Source organism: Salvelinus sp. IW2-2015, linkage group LG30 (assembly GCF_002910315.2).
Source record: "Salvelinus sp. IW2-2015 linkage group LG30, ASM291031v2, whole genome shotgun sequence".
In the NCBI taxonomy this organism is placed as follows: Eukaryota; Metazoa; Chordata; class Actinopteri; order Salmoniformes; family Salmonidae; genus Salvelinus; species Salvelinus sp. IW2-2015.
In genome coordinates, this window is record NC_036869.1 from 4,611,377 (window position 1) to 4,635,838 (window position 24,462).

The window sequence follows — 24,462 nt, forward strand, 5'->3', positions numbered from 1 at the left end:
TACTGTATAGTACTGTACTGTGTATTGGCTGCTTCCCAGAGCCAGACGTGGGCACATGTCAGAGGCCTGCCCTCTCTCCTATATAGGTCACCTCTCTCAGAGCAGCAGGAAACAAACACACACTGTTCCCCCCCTAACAATGAAAGGTGTATTGTGGCTGGGCTGGTCAGAGCCAGCCGGAGGGAAGTCTGCCAGCATAGCCAGCCACACAGAGAGGATCAGGATTACTACAAGTACAACTGGGCTGCACTGGACTGTGTACCAAATAGCTTTATTTACTGTTAGCTTCTTATTGGAGCCTATTGGAATTCAGAAAAAGGAATACAATCAGTCTGGGTATAAAGGCCAAGCTTGCTTCAAGCCTTCCTGGTCTGAGGTAAGGCTATACCAGCCTGATGTTGTCCCCACTCATGTGTGTTCACACGGTGCCAAATATTACACCTGTTTGGGTTTCTCCTTCTCTCTTCTGGTTAGACCATAGCCTAGTTCCCCTAGTCTAGGTCAATATGGTCACAAACAGTTCACACTGTCACAAAAAGTTAATCTAGGCCTGTTTCCCAACACAGACTGAGCCTAGTCTTGGACTAAAAAGTACACTACATGACCAAAGGTATGTGGACACCTGCTCGTTGAACATCTCATTAATATGGAGTTGGTCCCCCATTTGCTGCGAGAACCGCCTCCACTTTTCTGGGAAGGCTTTCCACTAGATCACTGGTTCTCAATCCTGGTCCTGGGGACCCAAAGGGGTGCACATTTTTTGTTTTTGCCCTAACACTACACAGCTGATTAAAATGATCAACTCATCAAAAGGCTTTGATGATTTGAATCAGGTGTGTAGTGTTAGGGCAAAAACAAAAATGTGCACCCCTTTGGGTCACCAGGACCAGGATTGAGAACCACTGCACTAGATGTTGGAACATTGCTGTGGGGACTTGCTTCCATTCAGCAACAAGAGCATTAGTGAGGTCGGGCACTGATGTTGGGAGCTTAGGCCTGGCTCGCAGTCTGAGTTCCAATTCATCCCAAAGGTGTTAGATGGGCTTGAGGTCAGTGCTCTGTGCAGGCCAGTCAAGTTCTTTCACAACCATCTTGGAAAACCATTTCTTTATGGACCTTGCTTTGTGCACGGGGGCATTGTCATGCTGAAACAGGAAAGGGCCTTCCCCAAACTGTTGCCACAAAATTGGAAGCACAGAATCGAATTGTATGCTGTAGCATTAAGATTTCCCTTAATTGGAACCAAGGGGCCTAGCATGAACCACGAAAAATAGCCCCAGACCATTATTCCTCCTCCACCAAACTGTTGGCACTATGCATTGAGGCAGGTAGTGTTCTCCTGGCATCTGCCAAACACAGATTCATCCATCGGACTGCCAGATGGTGAAGCGTGATTCATCACTCCAGAGAACGCATTTCCACTGCTCCAGAGTCCAATGGCGGAGAGCTTTTCACCACTCCAGCCGACGCTTGACATTGTGCATGGTGATCTTAAGCTTGTGTGCAGCTGCTCGGCCATGGAAACCCATTTCATGAAGTTCCCGAAGAAAAAGTTTTTGTACTGACCTTGCTTCCAGAAGCAGTTTGGAATTTGGTAGTGAGTGTTGCAACCAAGGACAGATGATTTTTACGTGCTTTAAGCACTCGGCGGTCCTGTTCTGTGAGCTTGTGTGGCCTACCACTTCGGGGCTGAGCCGTTGTTGCTCCTAGACATTTCCACTTCACAATAACAGCACTTACAGTTGACCGGGGCTGCTCTAGCAGGGCAGAAATTTGACGAAGTGACTTGTTGGAAAGGTGGCATCTTATGACGGTGCCACATTGAAAGTCACTGAGCTCCTCAGTGAGGCCATTCTACTGCCAATGTTTGTCTATGGAGATTGCATGGCTGTTTGCTCGATTTTATACACCTGTCAGCAACGGGTGTGGGTGAAATAGCCAAATCCACTATTTTTAAGGGGTGTCCACATACTTTCATGTGTATATAGTGTACATGCAGTCCAGTAGAGAATCTCCATTGGGTGTGGTTTTAGTCTGGTATACTAGCCCGTAAAGTACATGTTCTATTTTTTGATCCTGTGTTCAAGTCCTCCAGAACAGTGATCCTATTTCAATTTTTTTTATTTTTGTCAGTTAAGAACAAATTCTTATTTTCAATGACGGCCTAGGAACAGTGGGTTAACTGCCTTGTTCAGGGGCAGAACCACAGATTTGTACCTTGTCAGCTTAGGGATTTGAACTTGCAACATTTCGGTTACTAGTCCAACGCTCTAACCACTAGTTCCAAAGTGCTGCCTGTTTGGATGATTATGATAAACCATAACCTTATACCCCTTGTTTCCTTCCTGTCTATCTCCAGGTCTTCCAGAACAGTATTACAGTCTGACGTGGTTCTTGAGCCCCATCCTGGGTCTGATCTTCACACCTCTGATTGGCTCAGCCAGCGATCGCTGCACCCTGAAATGGGGCCGGCGACGTCCTTTCATCCTGGCCCTGTGTGTGGGGGTGTTGTTTGGAGTAGCACTCTTCCTCAACGGGTCACTCATAGGTAATAAATAATATATTATAAACTTGGTGGTTCGAGCCCTGAATGCTGATTGGCTGACAGCTGTGGTATATCAGACCGTATACCTAGTGGTGTAAAGTACTTAAGTAAAAATATTTTAAAGTGCTACTTAAGTAGTTTTATTGGGGTATCTGTACTTTACTATTTATATTTTGGCAACTTTTGCTTTTACTCCACTACATTCCTAAAGAAAATAATGTACTTTTTACACCCAAAAGTACTCGGTACATTTTGAATGCTTAGCAGGACAGGAAAACAATCTGATTCACGCACTTAAAAAGAAAATTCCTGGTCATTCCTACTGCATCTGCTCTGGCGGACTCACTAAACACTAAACAGGCTAAACACAAATGCTTTGTTTGTAAATTATGTCTGAGTGTTGTGCCGTTTCATTTGCATAATATAAGGAATTTTAAATGATCTATACTTTTCTTTTGATACTTAAGTATATTTTAGCAATTACATTTACTTTTGATACTTAAGTAAATTTAAAACCAAATACTTTTAGTCTTTTACTCAAGTAGTATTTTACTGGGTGACTTTCACTTTTACTGGAATCATTTTCTGTTAAGGTATCTTTACTCATACTCAAGTATGAAAATTGGGTACTTTTTCCACCACTGCGTATACAATGGGTGTGATAAAACATTTATCTTTTCCAAAGCAACTACCGTAATGTGTGCATTCATTTTATATATGGGTGGTCCCAGGAATCAAACCCACTATCCTGGTGTTACAAGCACCAGCTGAGCTACAGAGGACCAGCGTTGGAACTAGGGATTAGGCAGGGTTAGGGTTAAGAAGAATAAAAAATGCCTATTCATTCATTGAAATACCAATCGGTGTAAATAAAAAAATGTTTAACCTTCATTTAACTAGGCAAGTCAGTTAAGAACAAATTCTTATTTTCAATGACGGCCTAGGAACAGTGGGTTAACTGCCTGTTCAGGGGGAGAACGACAGATTTNAGAGACGAGGCCTGTAGAAAGAGCTGCTGTGTACTCCACCAGGAATTCAATAACCAACATTGTTACTACATTGTTACATTGTCACTATAGGTTAAGGTCAAAAGTTTAACCAATTGATCGTTAAAACATAAATTATTGATCAAATCTATTCAGTTGGGCAGCTTGCCAGTTTAGAGAAGTTAGGTTATTAGATGCAACCATCCTCAGCTGCATTTGCTGTTTTTACCCAATGGGAGTAATTGTGTTGACTTATTTATTTTTTTGAGATGAAAGGCCTCACTTTACAGGAGCACTGGCTGTCACCTGCTGGAGCAGAGAACGCTGACGCCATCTGAGACCCCGCTACACAGCCACATCCTCTATTCGGAACAGGAATTCACACTAACCCTATAGACTTGTAGTCTGACAACCTCCGGGAGTTAAAAGACATGACAGGCACACACCCACCCACACATACACACCAACTGAGATACAATACCTTCTAAAACCATCTCTAATTAACCGTCAAGTCCTATCTGACGGTTTAAACTCTTGTTGCCTGTGTGTGTGACAGGAAAGTGATTGAGTTCACAGAATAGGCTAATGACCTCCTCTGTTGTTATCCATGATGTCAGCCAGTCAGCCGGCCAGCCAGCCAGCCGGTCAGTCAGCCAGTCAGTCAATCTTTTAGCCTCACCTAATAAGCAGTCTTCTGAAGTGTGAGTTGTGATATGAAGCATATTGAATTCAAAATGATCTCTGACTGTGTCTCACTAATGTGGTTCTCCTGAGTTTTGAAACCAGAGTAAAAAGATAGCATGGTTCTATAACTTCAACTGTGTTCTAATGCAACACACACACACACACACGCACACATCAAGTTCCACTTCTATCAGGAGTTTCACATCCTACATTAACCTACTGGCTACTCATTATTATTATCAGTGGAAGTGATCCTAAGTGCCACTATCTGTGCAGGCGGAAGGGGGAGAAGGGTTCTGGTTTGCTCCGTGCTTGAAAGGCACAGCAGAGGGGAAGATCAATAGATATCCCATAGAGTTGATTTGCTGCCGGCTTCAGGACAGTCAACCAATTAGGACTGAAGAGTCTGGTAGTAATGGAAGGGAGCAGTGCCCTCACTATAGCCCTAACAGAGCGGCTATTTGTGCYTCATCACCCCCAGCTCAGGTCCCAGTGCTGTGGGTCATAGGCTACAGACTCCGGTGTACGCTGACCTGCTGGGCCGAACGGTGTGTGTGAACCCTGTCAGTCTCTGTGACATGGGAAAGGACTAGGAACCAGTTCACAGGGAAACGTTTCCTGTTGTGCCCCCTTTCTTACCTTTCATTGCCTATCTGGAGCCGCTTCCTGTCTCCAGCGCTAGCACGCTGCTCGTCGGCCCGTCAGCCACTCCATTGTCAGGAACAAAGTCTTTGCTTACTACGTACACACTGACTGACTACACACAGGCTCAGACAGTACAGACTTCAGTACTACAAGTCTTTTTTTTTCTCAACTTTTACACTTCTCTTCCTCTGGTCGTTGTTAATTGGTTAAATATTTTCTAAAGAGCGTTGTCCCTTTAATGAGAAAGTTGGAATAATGACTTGTTTGTTGTTGTGTCCTGGCAATGGGGAGTTCCTCTGGGCTCAATGTTATGATGGAAGTAGTAAATGGGAGTTTACAACTAAGAGTTTCGATTCCCAGTGAAATAATTCACAGTAGGCCAGATTTGCAATGACACTAATGACACTTACATTACAGGGACAATGTTTTACACCAGTCAAGCACAATGTTTCTGGCTAGTGTTTATTTTTAGAGGATATTTTGATAAATTAGATTCACGCGTGACACTTGTACTGATAACTCTGCATTGGAGTGAACCAGGGCAGGAGCCTCTTTAAATAGTATACACTGACGAGGTATCATATTGTCGCTGTTGGATGAAAACCTCTTATCTACAAAACAGAAACTTTTCAGGAAATGAAGGGGAAAAAACTGCCATATTTTACCGTTAACGAACATACAATTTTCAAAACTTCAGAAGCTATTTTGTAAACATTTTCTTGGTTCTAGTCATGAAATCTTGAGAGTATGTTGAGGGGGTTACTGCTTTCAATACATGTGAAAATTGGCAAAAATTGAGTTAGGTTTTCATCACACATTGACAATCTAGATATTCGCTGTAGCCCTGAGGGTAATCATCCAATCAAACTTATTGTGTTCTTCCTGGCCTCTGAGGTGGAATATACCATATACGGCTACGATTGACCTAGTGTGTGTGTGTGTGTGTGTGTGTGTGTGTGTGTGTGTGTGTTAGAAGGCAGTTGCATGCCATGATTGTAACCTACTATTCGGGTATTGATTCACATGTGAATATCTCGATCCAGCTGTGTTCTCATAGTTGCAGAGCTGCAAAGTAACTAGGATGGATATAGCTTATCAATATGTATACTGGATTGGCAGGATGTGGTCTCTGTGGCAAACTTTCTATCTGTGAATTAGGCCTATGGTTTTGTGAAGGTGTTGTACCAGCTAGGATACTAACTCTGTCTCTGGTTGTGTTCCAGGACTTGCCGTCGGCGACGTGCCAAATAACCAGCCCATAGGGATCGTTCTGACGGTGCTCGGTGTAGTAGTGCTGGACTTCAGTGCAGACGCAACGGAGGGTCCCATAAGGGCCTACCTACTAGATGTAGCAGACACTGAAGAACAAGACATGGCCCTCAACATCCACGCCTTCTCCTCTGGTACAGCACACGTCTTAGTAGCACTCACCTTGTATTTCAGGATGTTTCCATGCCCATACCTATGTCTGTGAAAGTTTTAAGAAATTGAATATTCTCAAACAGGAAATTCAGCTGAAACAGAGATCCATGCTATGTTGTGTTATTAGAGATGCTAATTGTGTGTTTGTGTATTTTGCATGTGTGTGCCTGGACCAGGTTGTGGGGGAGCGGTGGGCTACGCGCTAGGCGGTCTGGACTGGACCCACACATTCCTGGGCTCAATCTTCAAGTCCCAGGAGCAGATCCTCTTCTTCTTCGCCGCCATCTTGTTCACTATCTCTGTGGCGCTGCATCTGTTCAGCATCGAAGAGCAGCGGTACAGCCCCCAGCAGGACCGGCTGGACGAGGAGGCCGCTTCTTCCACGGCCCACAAGGTCAACTGCTCCCTGGGGAAGCTTCATGGCCACAACACCCCCCACATGGAGCTCATCGGAGAGGACGACATCTACGACCCTTGTGATCGTTACGACCGTTATGAGTTCTACAGGGATGGTGATGGGGAAGAGGATGGGCGCTCATTGCGCGACATGGACATGGACTTCCTGGATGTGGAGATGGTGAGGTCCAAGTCGGACTCAGTGCTGCAAATGGCCGACGCCACACTGGATCACCTGGACCACGACGCTCTGTCCCTGCTTCACATCGAGCCCTCCATCTTCGCTGATCGCCTGTCGTCCTACCATGGCTCTCCACCACGCCGCAGCAGCAGCACAGGCAGCCAGGACCTCCTCAAAACCTCCAAAAAGATCTGCCGGRTGTCCCAGTTCCTGCAGGAGCAGGACCGCGACGGGGAAGAGGCGCTTCTCAACAACCAGCTCAACGAGCAGAAGACGCCAAACGGCCGGGCGCATGCCAACGGCTTGGGCCAGGGCGCCAACGGGCATGCCCACATGGTCATGAAGAACCCGGCCAGCACAAACGCTTCCATGCGGCACCGCCGACACATCTTCTACCGCCAGCCGTCCTGCACTTTCTCCTACTACGGCCGCGTGGGCTCCCACCGCTACCGCTACCGGCGAGCCAACGCCGCGCTACTCATCAAGCCCTCGCGCAGCTTGAACGACATCTACGAGGTGCAGCGGAGACAGAAGAGGAAACAGCAGAACCCCAGAGCGCGCCACCAGTCGGGCAACACCAACTCCAGTGGGGACACAGAGAGTGAGGAGGGGGAGACGGAGACCACGGTCAGGCTGCTGTGGCTGTCCATGCTGAAGATGCCTCCAGAGCTGATGAGGCTCTGTGTCTGTCATCTCCTCACCTGGTTCTCCATCATCGCTGAGGCCGTCTTCTACACTGACTTCATGGGCCAGGTCATCTACCACGGCGACCCCACGGTAAGGCTACTGGGACGCCAAGGACCAATATGCCACGTTATTATATAGCCTGTTGTATTTATGTGGGCAAAGTATTTATTTGGACATAAATGTACATGTCTTTTTTTTATGTCTTCTGCAAATAAAAAACTATTAATCACACAAACTCAATCTCCGGTTGCCAGTTCACTCCCCACCAGATTTTTGTTGCTGACCTGGGATTTGAACCGGATACCCTCTGGTTTCTGGCCCGCCTCTCTCTAACCTCTGGGATACCGGCCCCCCATTCTCTATCCCTAACTAAAGCTGTTGTTTTCCCTCCTCTCTCCAGGCTCCCGCTAACTCCACGGAACTGCAGAACTACCACAAAGGAGTTCAGATGGGCTGCTGGGGGCTGGTCATCTATGCCTTGACCGCTGCCTCCTGCTCAGGTCACTGACCAGTCATTGAGTAGAATAAATGGATGGATGAATGGAAGGATGGACGAATTAACTAAGTGACCAATGACTGAGCACACCAACCTGGTCTCAGAGCATTTCGTTTTATTCTGTATGTAAATCTGAGACACTCCATTTACTATGATATGCTACATTTCGTATGGTAAGCGTTACGAATTTGCAAAATGTACAATATGTTACAAATTTGCAAAAACTACAGTATGTTATGAATTTGAGCTAGGTGGCTAACGTTAGCTAGCTGGTTAACGTTAGCTAGGGTTAGGGTTAAGGTTAGGGTTAAGTTCAGGAGTTAGGTTGAAGGGTTAAGGTTAGGGGAAGGGTTAGCTAAAACACGGTAAGTAGTTGCAAAGTAGCTAATTAGCGCAAATGCTAAAGTTGTCCGTGATGAGATTCGAACTCGCAACCTTTGGGTTGCTAGACATTCGCGTTATACGCCCACCCACGCTACTTTGTTTTTTTCCTTAAGTAACCACCTGTCTTATATAACCATACCAAACGTAACATATCATACTAAGTTGAGTGTCCTGGATGAACTTTTACTATGTTGCGTCTAGTCTGAGACCATGCTGAGCGCACAGGGCCCAGACACAGGCTTGTGCCATAAAGTACTTTCTAAACAATGTGCTCAGTCTGCAGCCGATGTGCTATCTGTCGCTCTGTTCGCATGCTGGACGGTTAGACTATGACAGTGAACTGAGATGATCTGTGCAAGTGATATAGTCACTCAATCAGTCAAAAGAAATTGTAGTGCTTTTTATAATTGGACTATTCACAAAGAACTGTACAGCAACCCAGCACCTAAACACCCAGCATAAGTCACAAGAGGAAATCTGTACTAATTGCTGGTCACTTAATCATGGTGAATGTCGTCTAGTTGACCCACAGTGTGGATAAGACTTACAGGAGTCACCTCTCTTGTAACTAAACCAACTTTTATACGAGGCCATATGAAATCTAGGCGTCTTTGTAGGTTCAGGCCTTGGCCACTGTGCTTCTGATCTGCATTGCTTGCTCTTTGTGGGTTTAGGCTAAGTATCTTTAAAGCACTTTGTGACAACTGCTGATGTAAAAAGGGCTTTATAAACAAAGGGAGGCCAAATAATTTTATAAACTATTATATTGTATTATTTCAGCCTTACTGCAGAAGTACCTGGACAACTTTGACCTGAGCATCAAGGTTATCTACGTCCTGGGTACGCTGGGCTTCTCCATCGGTACGGCCGTCATGGCCATCTTCCCCAACGTCTACGTCTCCATGGTGATGATCAGCAGCATGGGCATCATCTCCATGAGCATCTCCTACTGCCCTTATGCCCTCCTGGGACAATACCATGAAATGAAAGAGGTAAGGATCTATACTAGTTAGTACTCCTGGGACAATACCATGAGATGAAAGACCTAGTTTAGTACTCCTGGGACAATACCAATGAAATAAGAAGAGGTAAGGATCTATACTAGTTAGTACTCCTGGGACAATACCATGAAATGAAAAGAGGTAAGGATCTATACTAGTTAGTACTCCTGGGACAATACCATGAAATGAAAGAGTGAGGATCTATCCTAGTTAGTACTCTGGGACAATACCATGGAATGAAAGAGGTAAGGCTCATACTAGTTAGTACTCCTGGGACAATACCATGAAATGAAAGAGGTAAGGATCTATACTAGTTGTACTCCTGGGACAATACCATGAGATGAAAGAGGTAAGGATCTTATACTAGTTAGTTACTCCTGGGACATACCATGAGATGAAAGAGGTAAGGATCTATCACTAGTTAAACACACTGATATAACAGGTTAGTTAGTTACTTAGTTAGCACACTGATATAACAGATAATTAGTTACACACTGATATAACAGGTTAGTTAGTATACACTGATATAACAGGTTAGTTAGTTACTTAAGTTGCACACTGAATAACAGGTTGTTTAATTTTAGTTAGTTAGTAACACACTGATATAACAGGTTAGTTAGTAACACACTGATATAACAGGTTAGTTAGTAACATACTGATATAACAGGTTAGTTAGTTACACACTGATATAACAGGTGAGTTAGTAGACTGGATCAATTATATAACAGATGATGTTCAGAAGAAATGCTATTCACTTTTCACACAGTGTGAATTAAAATCAGGTTAATCAAATCATTGGCAGCAATCCATACAACAATTGGCGTCAAGATTTTTTTAAACCACATGTTCCAAGATGTTGTTTAGTATACATACGTAGTTGATGTCTCATTAGATACACTTTAAATCACATACACTAGACATTAGAGGTAACATCTGCTGAAGGACGTTATTGCAGGCCCATATCCAAGAGGACAGATTTGAAGATGCCAACAGACAGTGGTAATGCTTAATCTGCTGACTGTTATGATAACCTCCAGGCTGTATGCTGTGGTGTCAAGCCATAAAAAGATCCAGAAACGTAAACCTTTATGTCACTATGCCAAGACTAATAGAGCATTTCAAGGCCAGATTCCATCAGAACATGCCAGAACAGGTTATACAGGTTAATATCATAGCTCCATTATATACAAATCTCTAAAGAATGTTTTATAATTTATTTAACCATTTACAAGTCAGTCAGTTAAAAAAAAATGTGTATTTTACGATGACAACTTGGCAATTATTTGATACCATGTCTCTTCCCTCCTTTCCCCTCTCTCTTCCCCCCTTTCCCCCTCTCCCAGTACATCCACCACAGCCCAGGGAACTCCAAGCGTGGCTTCGGCATCGACTGTGCCATCCTGTCATGCCAGGTGTACATCTCCCAGATCCTGGTGGCATCGGCGCTGGGCGCTGCAGTGGACGCCACGGGTAGTGTGCGGGTCATCCCTATGGTGGCGTCCGGTGGCTCCTTCCTGGGTTTCCTCACCGCCTGGTTCCTGGTCATCTACCCGAGCCACGGCGATGCGGAGGCCAAGGGTGAGCAGAAAGCTTTAACAGGGCCCTCCTCTGAAAGCAGCGGCACAGAGAAACCCAGTGTTCTAAAACTGACCAAGAAAGGCGCCGCCACCACTACGTGTAAAGTGGAGTGCGAATCCACTCTGTGATGGGGGGTTACTGTTACCATAGCAATGCAAACGACATCAACAAACGATGAAAATAAAAACTGACATTCCCTTTTCCGCCACCCAAGACTGTGCTGCATGGCATGGGCTTGACCGACCTGCTCTTTCTCTGAGACACATGGGCCAGGATGTTTTAAGGTTTAATTTTTACTTTTTTCATTTAATATGGGGCCTCTCTCGTGTCGCGGTCTCAGGACTGTGGTGTGGCAAGGAGAGGACAATCATCTCTCCCTCTCAGGGCCACCAGGAGCCGCCATCAAGGCGGTCCGACTGGATAGGACAGATCAGGGGACAATGGATACACACGCGACCGACCGTCGTTCACACGCTGAACTGGGATCTCTCGAAAAGACATGCACTTCACTCTTGCACTTCCAATCATGGGTCAAGACAAAAATAGTTTAAGAGATATTTTATTCTTCTAATAAGTGAATCATTTGAAAATACTGAAAATTGCTCTTCCTTTTGATTGAACATTTTATTTAGTTTATTTTACTCTATATATTTTTGACATGATATTGCAGAAGGACATTGTAATCACCAAATGTGGCCAGGCCCGGTATAATTTACAGGGTTGATGTTTTACTTTTTGGACTTTAAAGGTTTTTAGTGGCTTTAAGAGGAAACGGCACAGGTATAAGGAGGTGATTTCTTGGTTAGGAGAGCATCTCCAAAGTGAGGAGGGAAAGAAGGCATTGTTTGGTAAATAGTTCTCTTATTTATTTTATTTTAGCACATACTAAGTTGTCATAAGACCAGTTACACTATATCTACACGTAGATATCTTTATCCTCTCTAGTAATTTATACTAAGGATCCTATTTTCCACCTTTCAGTATAAATCCTTCAGAGATCACGTCCTCAAGGGCATTACCATTGACGGAGAACAGAAACACTTTAAGGAAATGCTTAAGAGAAAGAATCTCAGTGCTGCGTTGGAGTTACGAAGGAGTGCATACCAAACGAAGGAGAGAAGCTGAGGAGCGCTGTAAGGAGCTTGGAAGGTTTTCTGTCTCAGTGAGAAGAAACAGATTTCGGGCTTAATTTCCTTTACTACTACTTATTTTTCTTTCTCTTGTTTCAAATGCAATGTTAATGGATTGTGTCACTCGCTGCACAATTTCAGCTGTTGTCCTTTTTTTGAGGATGCTACTAAAACTAGCTAGATGTTTGTCAAATGTGGGAGTGAGGTTAGATGGAGGGTTGGGGGAGGAGCCCCTAGGCAGAACTTAAACTGTGCAGGAATTGAAGTTGGTTCTTTTCCTACTACATAGGTCTTCTATTTTCAGTTTCTAACTGAATGAAAACGAAGTAATGGGTCTTAAAAGAAGAGTAATATCCTCTCACTTTTGTAGTCTGTTTACATTTTAGAAACCTGGTTGCTGCATGGTTTGGGCCATGTGGCGAGTTGTGCTGTGCTCTGAAGCAGCCCTAGCTAAATGCTAACCCGCCAGCCATGTTGGCTCTGCATGGCCTACATACAGTGTATTGGGAAAGTATTCAGACCCCTTCCGTTTTTCCACATTTTGTTACGCCTTATTCTAAAATGGATTAAATTGAATTTTTTCCTTCTCAATCTACACAAAATACCCCATAATGACAAAGCCGAAAACAGGTTTAGACATTTTTGAAAATGTATTCAAAATAAAAAACAGAAATACCTTATATACATAAGTATTCAGACCCTTTGCTATGAAACTAGAAATTGAGCTCCGGTGCATCCTGTTTCCATTGATCATCCTTGAGATGTTTTTACAACTTGATTGGAGTCCACCTGTGGTAAATTCAATTGATTGGACATGATTTGGAAAGACACACACTTGTCTATATAAGGTCCTACAGTTGACAGTGCATGTCAGAGCAAAAACCAAGCCATGAGGTTGAACAAATTGTCCGTAGAGCTCCGAGACAGGATTGTGTCGAGGCACAGATCTGGGGAAGGGTACCAAAATATGTCTGCAGCATTGAAGGTCCCCAAGAACACAGTGGCCTCCATCACTCTTAAAATGGAAGGAGTCTGTAACCACCAAGACTCTTCCCAGAGTTGGCCGCCCAGCCAAACTGAGCAATTGGGGGAGAAGGGCAGTGACCCGATGGTCATTCTGACAGAGTTCCTCTGCTGAGATGGGAGAAACTTCCAGAAGGACAACCATCTCTGCAGCACTCCACCAATCAGGCCTTTATGGTAGAGTGGCCAGATGGAAGCCACTCCTCAGTAAAAGGCACATGACAGCCTGCTTGGAGTTTGCTAAAAGGCACTTAAAGGATTCTCAGGCCATGAGAAACAAGATTATCTGGTCTGATGAAACCAAGATTGACTTCTTTGGCCTGAATGCCAAATCTCACGCCTGGTGGAAGCCTGGCACCATCCCTACAGTGAAGAATTATGGTTGCAGCATTATGCTGTGGGGATGTTTTTTAGAGGCAGGGACTGCGAGACTAGTCAGGATAGAGGGAAAGATGAACGGAGCAAAGTATAGCGAGATCCTTGTTGAAAATCTGCACTCAGGACCTCAGACTGGGGCGAAGGTTCACCTTCCAACAGGACAACGACCCTAAGCACACAGCCAAGACAATGCAGGAGTGGCTTCAGGACAAGTCTCTGAATGTCCTCAAGTAGCCAGAGCCCGGACTTGAACCCGATTGAACATCTCCGGAGAGTCCTGAAAATAGCTGTGCAGCGACGCTCCCAATCCAACCTGACAGAGCTTGAGAGGATCTGTAGAGAAGAATGGGAGAAACTCCACAACTACAGGTGTGCCAAGCTTGTAGCGTCATACCCAAGAAGACTTGAGGCTGTAATCGCTATCAAAGGTGCTTCAACAAAGTACTGAGTAAAAGTTCTGAATACTTATGTAAACGTGATATTTCCGGGTTGTTTTTTTTAATACATTTGCAAAAATTTATAAAAACCAGTTTTTGCTTTGTCATTGTTGGGTATTGTGTGTAGATTGAGTGTAACAACAAAATGTAGAAAAAGTCAAGTGGTCAGAATACTTTCCAAATGCATTGTATACCCTGAGCTGGAGTGGGGGCTCAGTTTAATTCTTGTATAGAAGACATGGTGGGCTGAGGGTGGAAGTAGAGCTCCACTGTAAAACTCATTGGGGCTAAATGTCCAGCTGGTGTGTCTGTTGCGTTGAGCGTCTATGCTGGTTATGGCTTTACAGGCACATGTGTCTCTGCTGTGACAGGTCCCAGGAGGTTTAACCAGAGCCTTCTTAGGGCTCTCTAGAGCTGGGACTACCCAAAAACTATCCAGGTTGGCTGTGTTTCTACAGGAATACTTACCGTATACGAGATATGGCTTCCTTCTACTACGTGTTTATTATATTAAACAGTTAGAGTACATCGCTCTGTCGTCTCTTGTTTAGGATACATGTTAATCCATAGAGGTAGATTTGTGCAAGTGTAATTTAACCTTTATTAATAAGTGTAAAACTGAAAAACAATAAGCTGAAATCTTTTCAGTGTCGAGGAGATTTATACCAAACTTGAAGTGAAAACAAAGAGAGCATCAAGTTTTGACAAATCTGTCAATCGTTGCAATAATGTTTTCTGCCTCAGTAAGCAAGGGTGGAAGTGTTAAGACTGGGGTCAGGTGAACTTTTAGACTGCCTGGGTGGATGTAGCCTATGTGTATCATAGTTATATGAAAAAGAAAAACAACAACCATGTACTCGTAGCTAAAGAAGCATAGTATTGGTTTGGTTTTTAAGAGAACCACACCTTGTTGAATACTTGAAGTGCAACTTGAGTGTTTCTAAGATGCAAGGAAGTGTATGAAAGTTTTCCTGAACCTCTTGCCGTTGACTCTGGAATGTTAAGATAGTGGCCTACGTTGAATGGCCTGCTGGGAGTTGGAGTTTCCTTGATTCCATCAGGTGACAATGAAAAGGTCATGAATGTAAAATCTTTGTTGTTTTGTGATGGGTAGAGGGTCTGACATTGCACAGAACTTGCACATACAAAGTTTGAAGAAAAAAATGAATAATCTTGCAAAAGAAAAAAAATCTAAACTGTGGATATTTATTTTTAGATATTTTCTCGTTAAATGGACACTTTCACTTTATTTAAAGATATACAAATACAGAGAGAGATATTTACAGTTGTAACAAATGCAAGAGAGGCATGTTACAGTAATCAGAGGACTGGAATGTGTTTGAAACACATGAGTGTGTGCGAATGAGTGTGTGTGTGTGTGCGTGTTAGATTTCAATCTCACCTCAGTTTTTCCTGTTCCTACGTCTCCACAATCATCTGGTTTACAATTCACTTTACTTTCAAAGCTTGAGGTCGCGCTGCATTACCAACATTTAATTGTACATATTTTTACACAGAAATATCTTTGAATAAGTATAGGCCTAGTTCTTAAGATCAATTTCCCTGTTGTTGCTTTTGATTGGAAAATGCTATTATTCATCTCTCATTATGTTAAAGATACCTTTTATAAGATCATCTGATTTTAGGACAATGGGAGTTGCATATATATTTTTCTGTTAATGAAATTAATCATGGATGTTGCTTAAAGATTTAATCATGGGGAAAACAGAGTATTTGCAGTGTACTATATACCTTGTCATGAAAGTTGTAAATATTATATTAGTTTATTTTGCTGCTATAAAAAAGCTGATTATTTGTATTAGTTTTTTTTTTTAAGTACTGTATATACGTTGTGTAAATATGCTTGAGCCTTCATATGTAGAAGTATGGAAGAACACTGTATTGAATGCACCTTTAAAAAAACTCTTAATAACCAAAGAGCTTCTGTCTCTTTATTATTAAACTATACTTTCATACATGGCATTTTGAAGACTAAGTATTAGATATGTATCTACACATATACTGGTAGACTGCATCACCAGCYTCTCTGAAAAACTGTACAAGCGTAATATAAAGTCATGTTAACGTTAGAGGGTGGATTGTTTTTAGGTCAACATGAGTAAGTCCAACGTACTGTAAGACCTTGGGTTGTCCGAAGGTCTTGTAGATGAAGAAGCGTACACAACAGCTATCAGTGCATTAGACGGACAAATGAAGCGACTCAACATAATTTATCAGGGGATATCAAATGAATACAAAATGGGAGAGGGAATAGTGACACCTCCACACCATATTCCAGTCCCACAATACTAAAGTCTTAGTCACTTAAGGGCCCATCACTGAGGTCAAACGACAGGTCATCCCCACTGATAGATAGGCAAAGTGAGCTAACCACAGCTTCCTCTTTCAATTAAAGCCACGCTCTGTAAGAGCATGTTTGCTTATGATAAGGTGAAACAGTTGTTGTCATAGGCTACATTAGTTGTATATAATGTCTAATATGCCACGGCTGTCAGTCAATCAGCATTCAGATCTTGAACCACCCGATTTATAATACTTCTTAAACCAATGGGTATATTTGCTAAAAATGTTTTACTGTAAATTTACCAGACTGCAATACTATGACTTGGACATAAAATCATATCTACCATACGTAATGTACACGACACCTTGAGGACAAAAATGTCCACTTGTCTGTGAATGTTGTCAACAGTCCCTTATACAAGGCTGCCACCTTGTGGTGTTGTACTGTTACATTTCTCACCACTGGATACTATTCTGTATTTCATTTGTTTTTCTTGCCGCTGGATGGTCGCGTTTAACGTCATAGCAACCAGCAGTCCTATACATTCTTATTATAGTCATCTTAATTGAAACATGTGATTAGTTGTAGCCTACAATAGAACACTCAATTGAAACGCAATACATTTTTAACACGTTTGATTTCAATTAGTTGTCTGTGTCAGCATACATAGGCTATTACTCCTGAATCAAATTTAAATCTGTGTAGGCTATTAGCCGCCTTTTCAATTCAATTCAAGGGGCTTTATTGGCATGGGAAACGTGTTAACATTGCCAAAGCAAGTGAGGTAGATAATATACAAAAGTGAAATAAACAATAAAAATTAACAGTAAACATTACACATACAGAAGTTTCAAAACAATAAAGACATTACCAATGTCATATTATATATATACAGTGTTGTAACAATGTACAAATGGTTAAAGTACACAAGGGAAAATAAATGAGCATAAATATGGGTTGTATTTACAATGGTGTTTGTTCTTCACTGGTTGCCCTTTTCTTGTGGCAACAGGTCACACATCTTGCTGCTGTGATGGCACACTGTGGAATTTCACCCAGTAGATATGGGAGTTTATCAAAATTGGATTTGTTTTCGAATTCTTTGTGGATCTGTGTAATCTGAGGGAAATATGTCTCTCTAATATGGTCATACATTGGGCAGGAGGTTAGGAAGTGCAGCTCAGTTTCCACCTCATTTTGTGGGAAGTGAGCACATAGCCTGTCTTCTCTTGAGAGCCATGTCTGCCTACGGCGGCCTTTCTCAATAGCAAGGCTATGCTCACTGAGTCTGTACATAGTCAAAGCTTGAGCCTTCATATGTAGAAGTATGGAAGAACACTGTATTGAATGCACCTTTAAAAAAACTCTTAATAACCAAAGAGCTTCTGTCTCTTTATTATTAAACTATACTTTCATACATGGCATTTTGAAGACTAAGTATTAGATATGTATCTACACATATACTGGTAAACTGCATCACCAGGAAGTTGTATGGAGCCATCAACAGATAGTGGTCATACAAAAGCAGGCGTTTACATTCCTCAATTTGATATGGAGATATGTCGAAGACTAACAGATGAACTCTCAGTATACTCTGTTGAACTGTTGCCAATAGTAGCTGCCCGTGTAGTAGTGTGATTRTGTTTGGTTCTTTATTAATTTAGTCTGTGAACTGTGATTAATCCAATACAGTAGGAGGCGGCATGCAGTTGTAACGTTTTTTTGCGGACTGCCAAATTATCGAAGAAGAACCAGCCCCAGCAAGCGGTGGTACATTTGCTCCACTTGAGCTAGTGATGGGAAGTTCGGGTCTTTTCGACTTGTTCACTAAAAATAACGAATCTTTCGACTAATGTTGTTAATTTGAGTCAGTAATGACCAGAGCACACATGGCCACCTACCGTCGAACAAGAAACTGAAAACTCGAAAGAGTCATGAGCATATTGGAGCTGTCATTTGTGACTAAGACTTGTAAACTTGTGCTTTAAACAATGTACATTGGTTGATTGCTAGGCATACAAATAAGATTTTGTCTTGCTACATTTGAAACGAGGTATAGTTATGGCGGATACCGGACTAGATTGTGAACGACTTAATGGCATGCATTGCTTGACAGCAGTGAGGGTGATAAGTAGCTGTCGACTCGCCCTAAATTCTTCCGTTGCTCTGTCGTTTGCTACACACTTCCATAGATGAAGAGGGAAAGAGATGCCCAACTCAGCGGAAAATCTGTCTCCCTCCAGCAGGTGGCGTTTTTTCCCCCACCAAGCATGGAGTTCAATGAGTGTCGAATTTGATCAACAACAAAAATAAATGACTTATTTGCTAGTTGAGGTTTGTTTGGTGGAATGTACGTTTCGTGATGCTTAAGTTGTTAAGAGTGTACTGATATAAATAGGACATGTATCTTGTCATAAATGCATAATTCAATTTAAGGGGCTTTGTTGGCATGAAAAACACATGTTTACATTGACAAAGCAAGTGACATAGACAATAAACAAAAGTGAAATAAACAATAAAAATGTAACAGTAAACATTACACTTACAAAAGTTCCAAAACAATAGACATTTCAAATGGCATATTATGTCTATCTATATAGTGTTGTAACAATGTGCAAATAGTTAAAGTACAAAAGGGAAAATAAATAAACATAAATGTTGGTTGTATTTACAATGGTGTTTGTTCTTCACTGGTTGTCCTTTTCTTGTGGCAGGTCACAAACAGGGGCCTGTTGCACAAAACTAGGATAAGGGATTAAGCCAGGATATCTTGGTGATCCTGGCTCAATTGATCCGTAATCCGGTTGCACTAAAGATGGATAGGGGGCAGGAGGATATGTTATGGTATAAATTACCATGGAGATTTATTCTGTGGAGCTAGCCTGCTCCAGACCAGGCTAAATTCCAGGATCTATTTAATCTCATCCCTAATGTCAGTCAGCAGTCACCACAAATGGAAACCAATAGTTATTTCACTGCTCACTATACATTGTTATCACATATAACTAGACCCACTGTTATTATTTAAACGTTTGTTGATCATTAATTTCAATGATTTTGGATAAAAAATGATTTTTAGATGATGTTGCTATCATTAGATAATTTACAGTTTCCCATAGACTATAAGGCTATATATAAAATGATAGAATATTAGGGCCACAGAGGGGAAAAAAACACAAGTCATAATATTGTAACCAGTTGTTTTAAAGGAGGACAGTTGTTAAAATGACAGATGTGGGGCATTTCGTGAAATTGTACTTCAGTATGTGTTCATAAACAAAGACATGCTGATGTGCCAGAATATTAAGTATCACATTGTCATAAGTATCAAACTGTAAAAACAATATGTAGCTTTTCTGCAGAAAGAACCAGCCTCATAAATTTATGACTTTATCCTTTTCTTCAGTGTGGCCCTAGTACTCTGTCATATAAACAAATACACATTCCATATGAATATAAAAACACAATGTGTAACATTATGTTCCTTTATTGAATAAGGACAAAACAAAGCAGGTAAACCATCAGCTCCTTTCGAAACTGAAGTCACAGTGACTCTACAAGATGGAAAGCACAGAATCCAAGCATATTATACAAAATGATACATACACATTCAAAGGTCTGTATATAACACACCCTGCATGTCTGCACACTAAAATAAATGCAGGACAAATCCATACACATCAACTGAACAGACAAATGAATGGATGCAGTAGCCTCCTGCAGCCTTGTATTACACACAGTAACCGCACAAACATCATAAGAGGCCAAATTCGTCAAAAAACGAACCCAAAAAACCCAAATTCCTCTGCCACCGCAGGACATATTTAACCAAAATTGAAAGCACACATACTAACTAAAATAATTCAACACATATTGGTCCCTCAGCAGCCGACCACTGTCGTCATCAGGGAAGATTGCCGGATTGTCCCAGTCCATGGCTGTGGCACTCTGGGGCCCTCTCCTTCCTCAGGCAGGCCACATTGTGGAGGACAGCACAAGCCACAGTAATATCACATGCCTAACAGGGCTGACCCTTAATTTGTGAAGGCAGTGAAAGCGTGCCTTCAGGAGGCCAAAGGTCATTTCAACTCTGGCCCTGGTGTCCTGGCATGGGCATGGTTGTAGGCCTGCTGTGCTTCCTGGGTGTTGGAAAGGTGTCAGGAGAAAAGGCTGGCAGCCATACCCCCTGTCTCCCAGCAACACACCAGAGAATTCACCTGTCAACACAAAACTCATCATTACTACCTCATAAACACAGTGATATTCTTGACACAGCCATGATGTTATAAATAGGGGTTGTGTGGCTTACCTTGTGATAGGCACTGATAGATTTCAGAGGCCCGAAAGATTCTGGAGTCATGGACTGAGCCAGGCCATTTTGCCACAACATTGCTGATCACACCAGTCAGCATTGCAGACCATCTGAAATCATAAGATGAGGAATATTACACCAATCAATGCACATCACTGGCAATGCAGAGTGTTCGTCAATGACAATATCAAAAAGTTATGTTCACCTGAACATTAATGCTGTGAAAGATTTCCTATTCACAAAATCGGCCTCATGGGCACCTGAGGGGCTTTTATCCTTATGTGTGTGCAGTCCACTGCACCAATGACATTGGGGAAACCTGTCACAAAGTAATGAGTATCCACTATGTGTTAACAGTTGTCCTGTAATTTGTAGATCCTCTTACCTGCAATCCTATAGAACTCCTCTTTGATGTCACAGAGTCTTCTGTGGCCAGGGAAGGAGATGAAGACATCTGCTAATGCTTGATAGCCAGACACACACTCTTTATTGTGCGGCAAATTGTGGCCTGTTCAGCTGTTCTGCATCCCCCACTGAGTACAGGAAGGCTCCACTAGCAAAAAAGCGCAAGGCCACACAAACCATTTGCTCCCACCACTCAGTGCATGGCTCCGTGCAGTGCGGTGCTTAATCCTGGGACCCAGTAGTCTGCATAGATACCTGATGCCATCTGCAGAAAACCTGTATCTTTCATATAGATGGTCATCAGGAAGGCCAGTGGGTCCAACCGGTCCCTGAAGACCTTTCTCGCCTGAAGGCTCTCCTCAGCACAAGTGCTTCTCATCCACCACATCTCACACGAATGGCATGCCATTGTCAGAGCAGAAAGGAACACACAATTTGGGCCTTCATATAGGCTAGTGGCCACACCTGGTGCTGGGGGGTGGGCAAAAGAGGGCGATGCCTTATAACGATGACTTGGTTGTACTGATTGCTGGATAAAATAAAAAAACCTTAGAAAGATGCCACCGTCCTGTGTGCTACAAATAAGAGCTCATATGTCATGGCTCACTTGACTTTACGAGAATATACCTAATTTTTATTTGAGCTGTTGTCATCTTCTTGGAGCTGGGGAGGAAAGAAAAATAATGATTAATACATTTGTGTTACAGTTAGCATACAGTGTACATTGAAGGCATATCTCACCTCCCTCTCAAGTTTTTTTATTTCAAGGTCCAGTTCCTAATTGTCCTCTTTTTTATTTCGGACTCCAGTGCAAGATTTTCCATCTTTTTCTTCTTGTACTGAATGTCTATGTCTGCCAGTTCTATTTGCGCCGGAGGTGGTTGCCATACAACTTTCTGATAGCTTGTGAGCTCTGGAACACAATACAATTAGCGCAGCTGGAATTGGCAGGATGTGGTGTCCTTTTATTAATACGCACTATGTTGCCAGGCTGGTTTTCCACTGTATAGCATCTGGGTCCTGTAAAAGAAATTAGATTTTTTGATTTTGATGAGGACTCCTCACCATTGTAGAGTAAATAGTACTTTCACAGTTAACATGATACCTCATGCCTTCTGGAACCAGAGAGATGGTCTCCTCCTCATCATCGTCTCCATCATGTGCTGTTGCTGCTGCACTGGGCCTTCACCCTATCACATTTAATCGGATTCATATTGAAGCTAGTAGACAAGACATGCCAGCCTACAGTATGCCTTTGATGGAGTACTCACTGGATCAGCATCGTCTGTGTGCTTGTGCTGGTGGCTCTAACAGGAACACAGTGCTGCCAGACACTGCAAGGCAATAGGTAAACCAAAGTCAGACAGTCCAAATTGATTCAATTGAATGTGGTTGTATCCCATGTAGAGATGGGCATGATGATGATGATGATATGACTAGTGGAGTAGCATGTAATCTGCTGATCCTATGGGCCTACAATCCCCGGGATGATTGCCTAAGGTCAATGTGGTTCGTCCATGTCTCATTGGGTGTGGTAGTTTTCCGTTCATTCATCATTTGTTTTTTTTGTTCCATTCAGGCATTCACTCACTCACTAATGAATTATTCACCCTCTCTTTCTCTATTTCCTAATGGCTGCAACCTCTGTGTAATAGTCCCCTGTCCACTTGTTGTTGGCCCCAGCCCTTTTATCGGCTTGCATGAATTGGGCACCGTGTCCTGTCCAAATGGGATTAATAAATCATTTAATAACCCACAGCTATGGAAGACATCCATTATAGAATTTCAGCTGTTTATTTTATATAAGCTTAAATAAGTACACCAACACTGAACCCAAGCGCTTAACATTCAATAATACTACGAACTAATAATGTTCAAAGAATCACAGTCAGTTCCAATTTAATAAGAACAAAGTTAGAAATGAGTCTGTTTGGATAAGGCAGGGGCTAAGTCCCAAATGACACCCTTATTCCTGTAAAGTGCACTTCTTTGACCAAGAGCATATGCAACTATATCGGGAATGGGTGTAATTTTGTGATGCAGGGCTCCGGTTCTCGTCCTCCTTTTAACTGGCTGTTAGTCCCTAGCTGGGTTAACATTGACTGTAATTGACGTGTTAATGATGGGACAGCGTGTCACGCTGTGTTCTCTCTGTTTCTTTATAACCAAATCTAAAATGACTATTACATTCTTGCCTAAGCCAATTACAACCACTCTCTGTAACAGGTAGTTAGAGAGGATTGAAGTGGGAGTGTTTTCTGGTTGGAAACCCTGCGACACAAGTCCAGGAGATTGACTTATGCGGTCTGTGTCCTGTGTCTGTCGGCTATTGCGTTAGGGAACCCAAAAGTTTCAGACTCTTAGGTCCCATCTCAAAAGCCAAACCTATTCCTCTACCAGTGCACTACTACTTTATAGAGCCCTATGGACATAATGTAGAGAATAGGCTGCATTTGGGACTGCATTATGAGAGTACAATGCTGTGTGGACCCCACCCCACCTTCTAGCTCTGAGTCTTACTGATGGCTACCTTATTGAGGGAAAATGTACTTTTCTTTTAACATGTATATGTGGTTGTCCCACCTAGTTATCTGAAGTGAATGTTCTGTAAGTTGTTCTGGGTAAGGCGTCTGCTAACATGACTCAAATGTAACTGTAGTCTTTTGATTGTTTTTTGTTAATTTTGTTTGTTTGTTTAGTGAATATTGTTGAATGTTGTTTGTCAATTCAGGTTCCAGTCCAGATAAGGTTCCCCCAGCCGTACCAAGCCTGTTACCAACAGCCCCCCCACACCGTCACAACCCCCCTCGGACCTCGCAAGCCTGACAGGCAGACGCGACCCCCAGGATATACCTTACGGGGGACAAGCCCAGCCAGCCCAATGCCCAAGCCTAACATCTGTGATGGAGGCTTCAACACCTGGCCATTCTGAGACGAGAGATGTTCTGTTCAAGGTAGGAAGTCACTGTGTTGAACCAATCCACTACTTCAACTTACATTCAAAAGAACTACCTGAGTGGCAATCACCTTTGGGCATGAGAGAGTTTGCAACAACCAAAGAAAAACAACAAACATGACGGCATACAACAAACACACCAACATATATGACCAACACAGGCACACTTTCACAGCAAGATAGCACACATTCAAATGTTCATGGTCCTGGTGTGTGTGTGCATGCATACTTGTGTGTCATTCCAGCTCAAAGGACCAGGGCCCGGTTGCATAAAACACCTTCAGTTTAATTTTCCCCTTATTTTACTTTAAAGTTTCCTTAACTTTAAGGTCAGTTGCACAAAACATTTTTAATGTGAATTTCCCCCTTAAATTAAGTGAAAAATTGAAGTGTGCCCTGATGAGGCCCTTAACGGTTTCATCCGTATGGATATCAATTTAAACAGCATTTGTGAGATTAATGTTGCTTTTATTTCTGCTCTGGTTACAAAATAAAAATGTCTTAGGTAAAC

At 42.6% G+C, this 24,462-nt stretch overlaps 1 protein-coding gene and 1 long non-coding RNA gene across 2 annotated transcripts in view; one reads left to right on the forward strand and one right to left on the reverse strand.

Moving 5' to 3' along the window:
- Nucleotides 1-15,911, forward strand: part of LOC111954998 (solute carrier family 45 member 4-like) — a 91,746-nt gene extending 75,835 nt beyond the window's left edge. Inside the window, exons 4-9 of the mRNA XM_023975003.2 lie at nt 2,360-2,548; nt 6,084-6,263; nt 6,459-7,636; nt 7,947-8,046; nt 9,207-9,418; nt 10,771-15,911. Coding sequence (XP_023830771.1) covers nt 2,360-2,548; nt 6,084-6,263; nt 6,459-7,636; nt 7,947-8,046; nt 9,207-9,418; nt 10,771-11,133 — 2,222 coding nt within the window. The 3' untranslated portion in view covers nt 11,134-15,911. The remainder of the gene's footprint in view (nt 1-2,359; nt 2,549-6,083; nt 6,264-6,458; nt 7,637-7,946; nt 8,047-9,206; nt 9,419-10,770) is intronic.
- Nucleotides 15,912-19,728: 3,817 nt separating this feature from the next.
- LOC139023296 (uncharacterized) lies at nt 19,729-21,066 on the reverse strand. The gene is made up of 3 exons (XR_011474430.1): nt 20,976-21,066; nt 20,588-20,700; nt 19,729-20,495 (listed from the first exon to the last, which is right to left on the reverse strand). It is a non-coding gene; the product is annotated as an uncharacterized lncRNA (long non-coding RNA).
- Between the last annotated feature and the right edge of the window lie 3,396 nt (nt 21,067-24,462).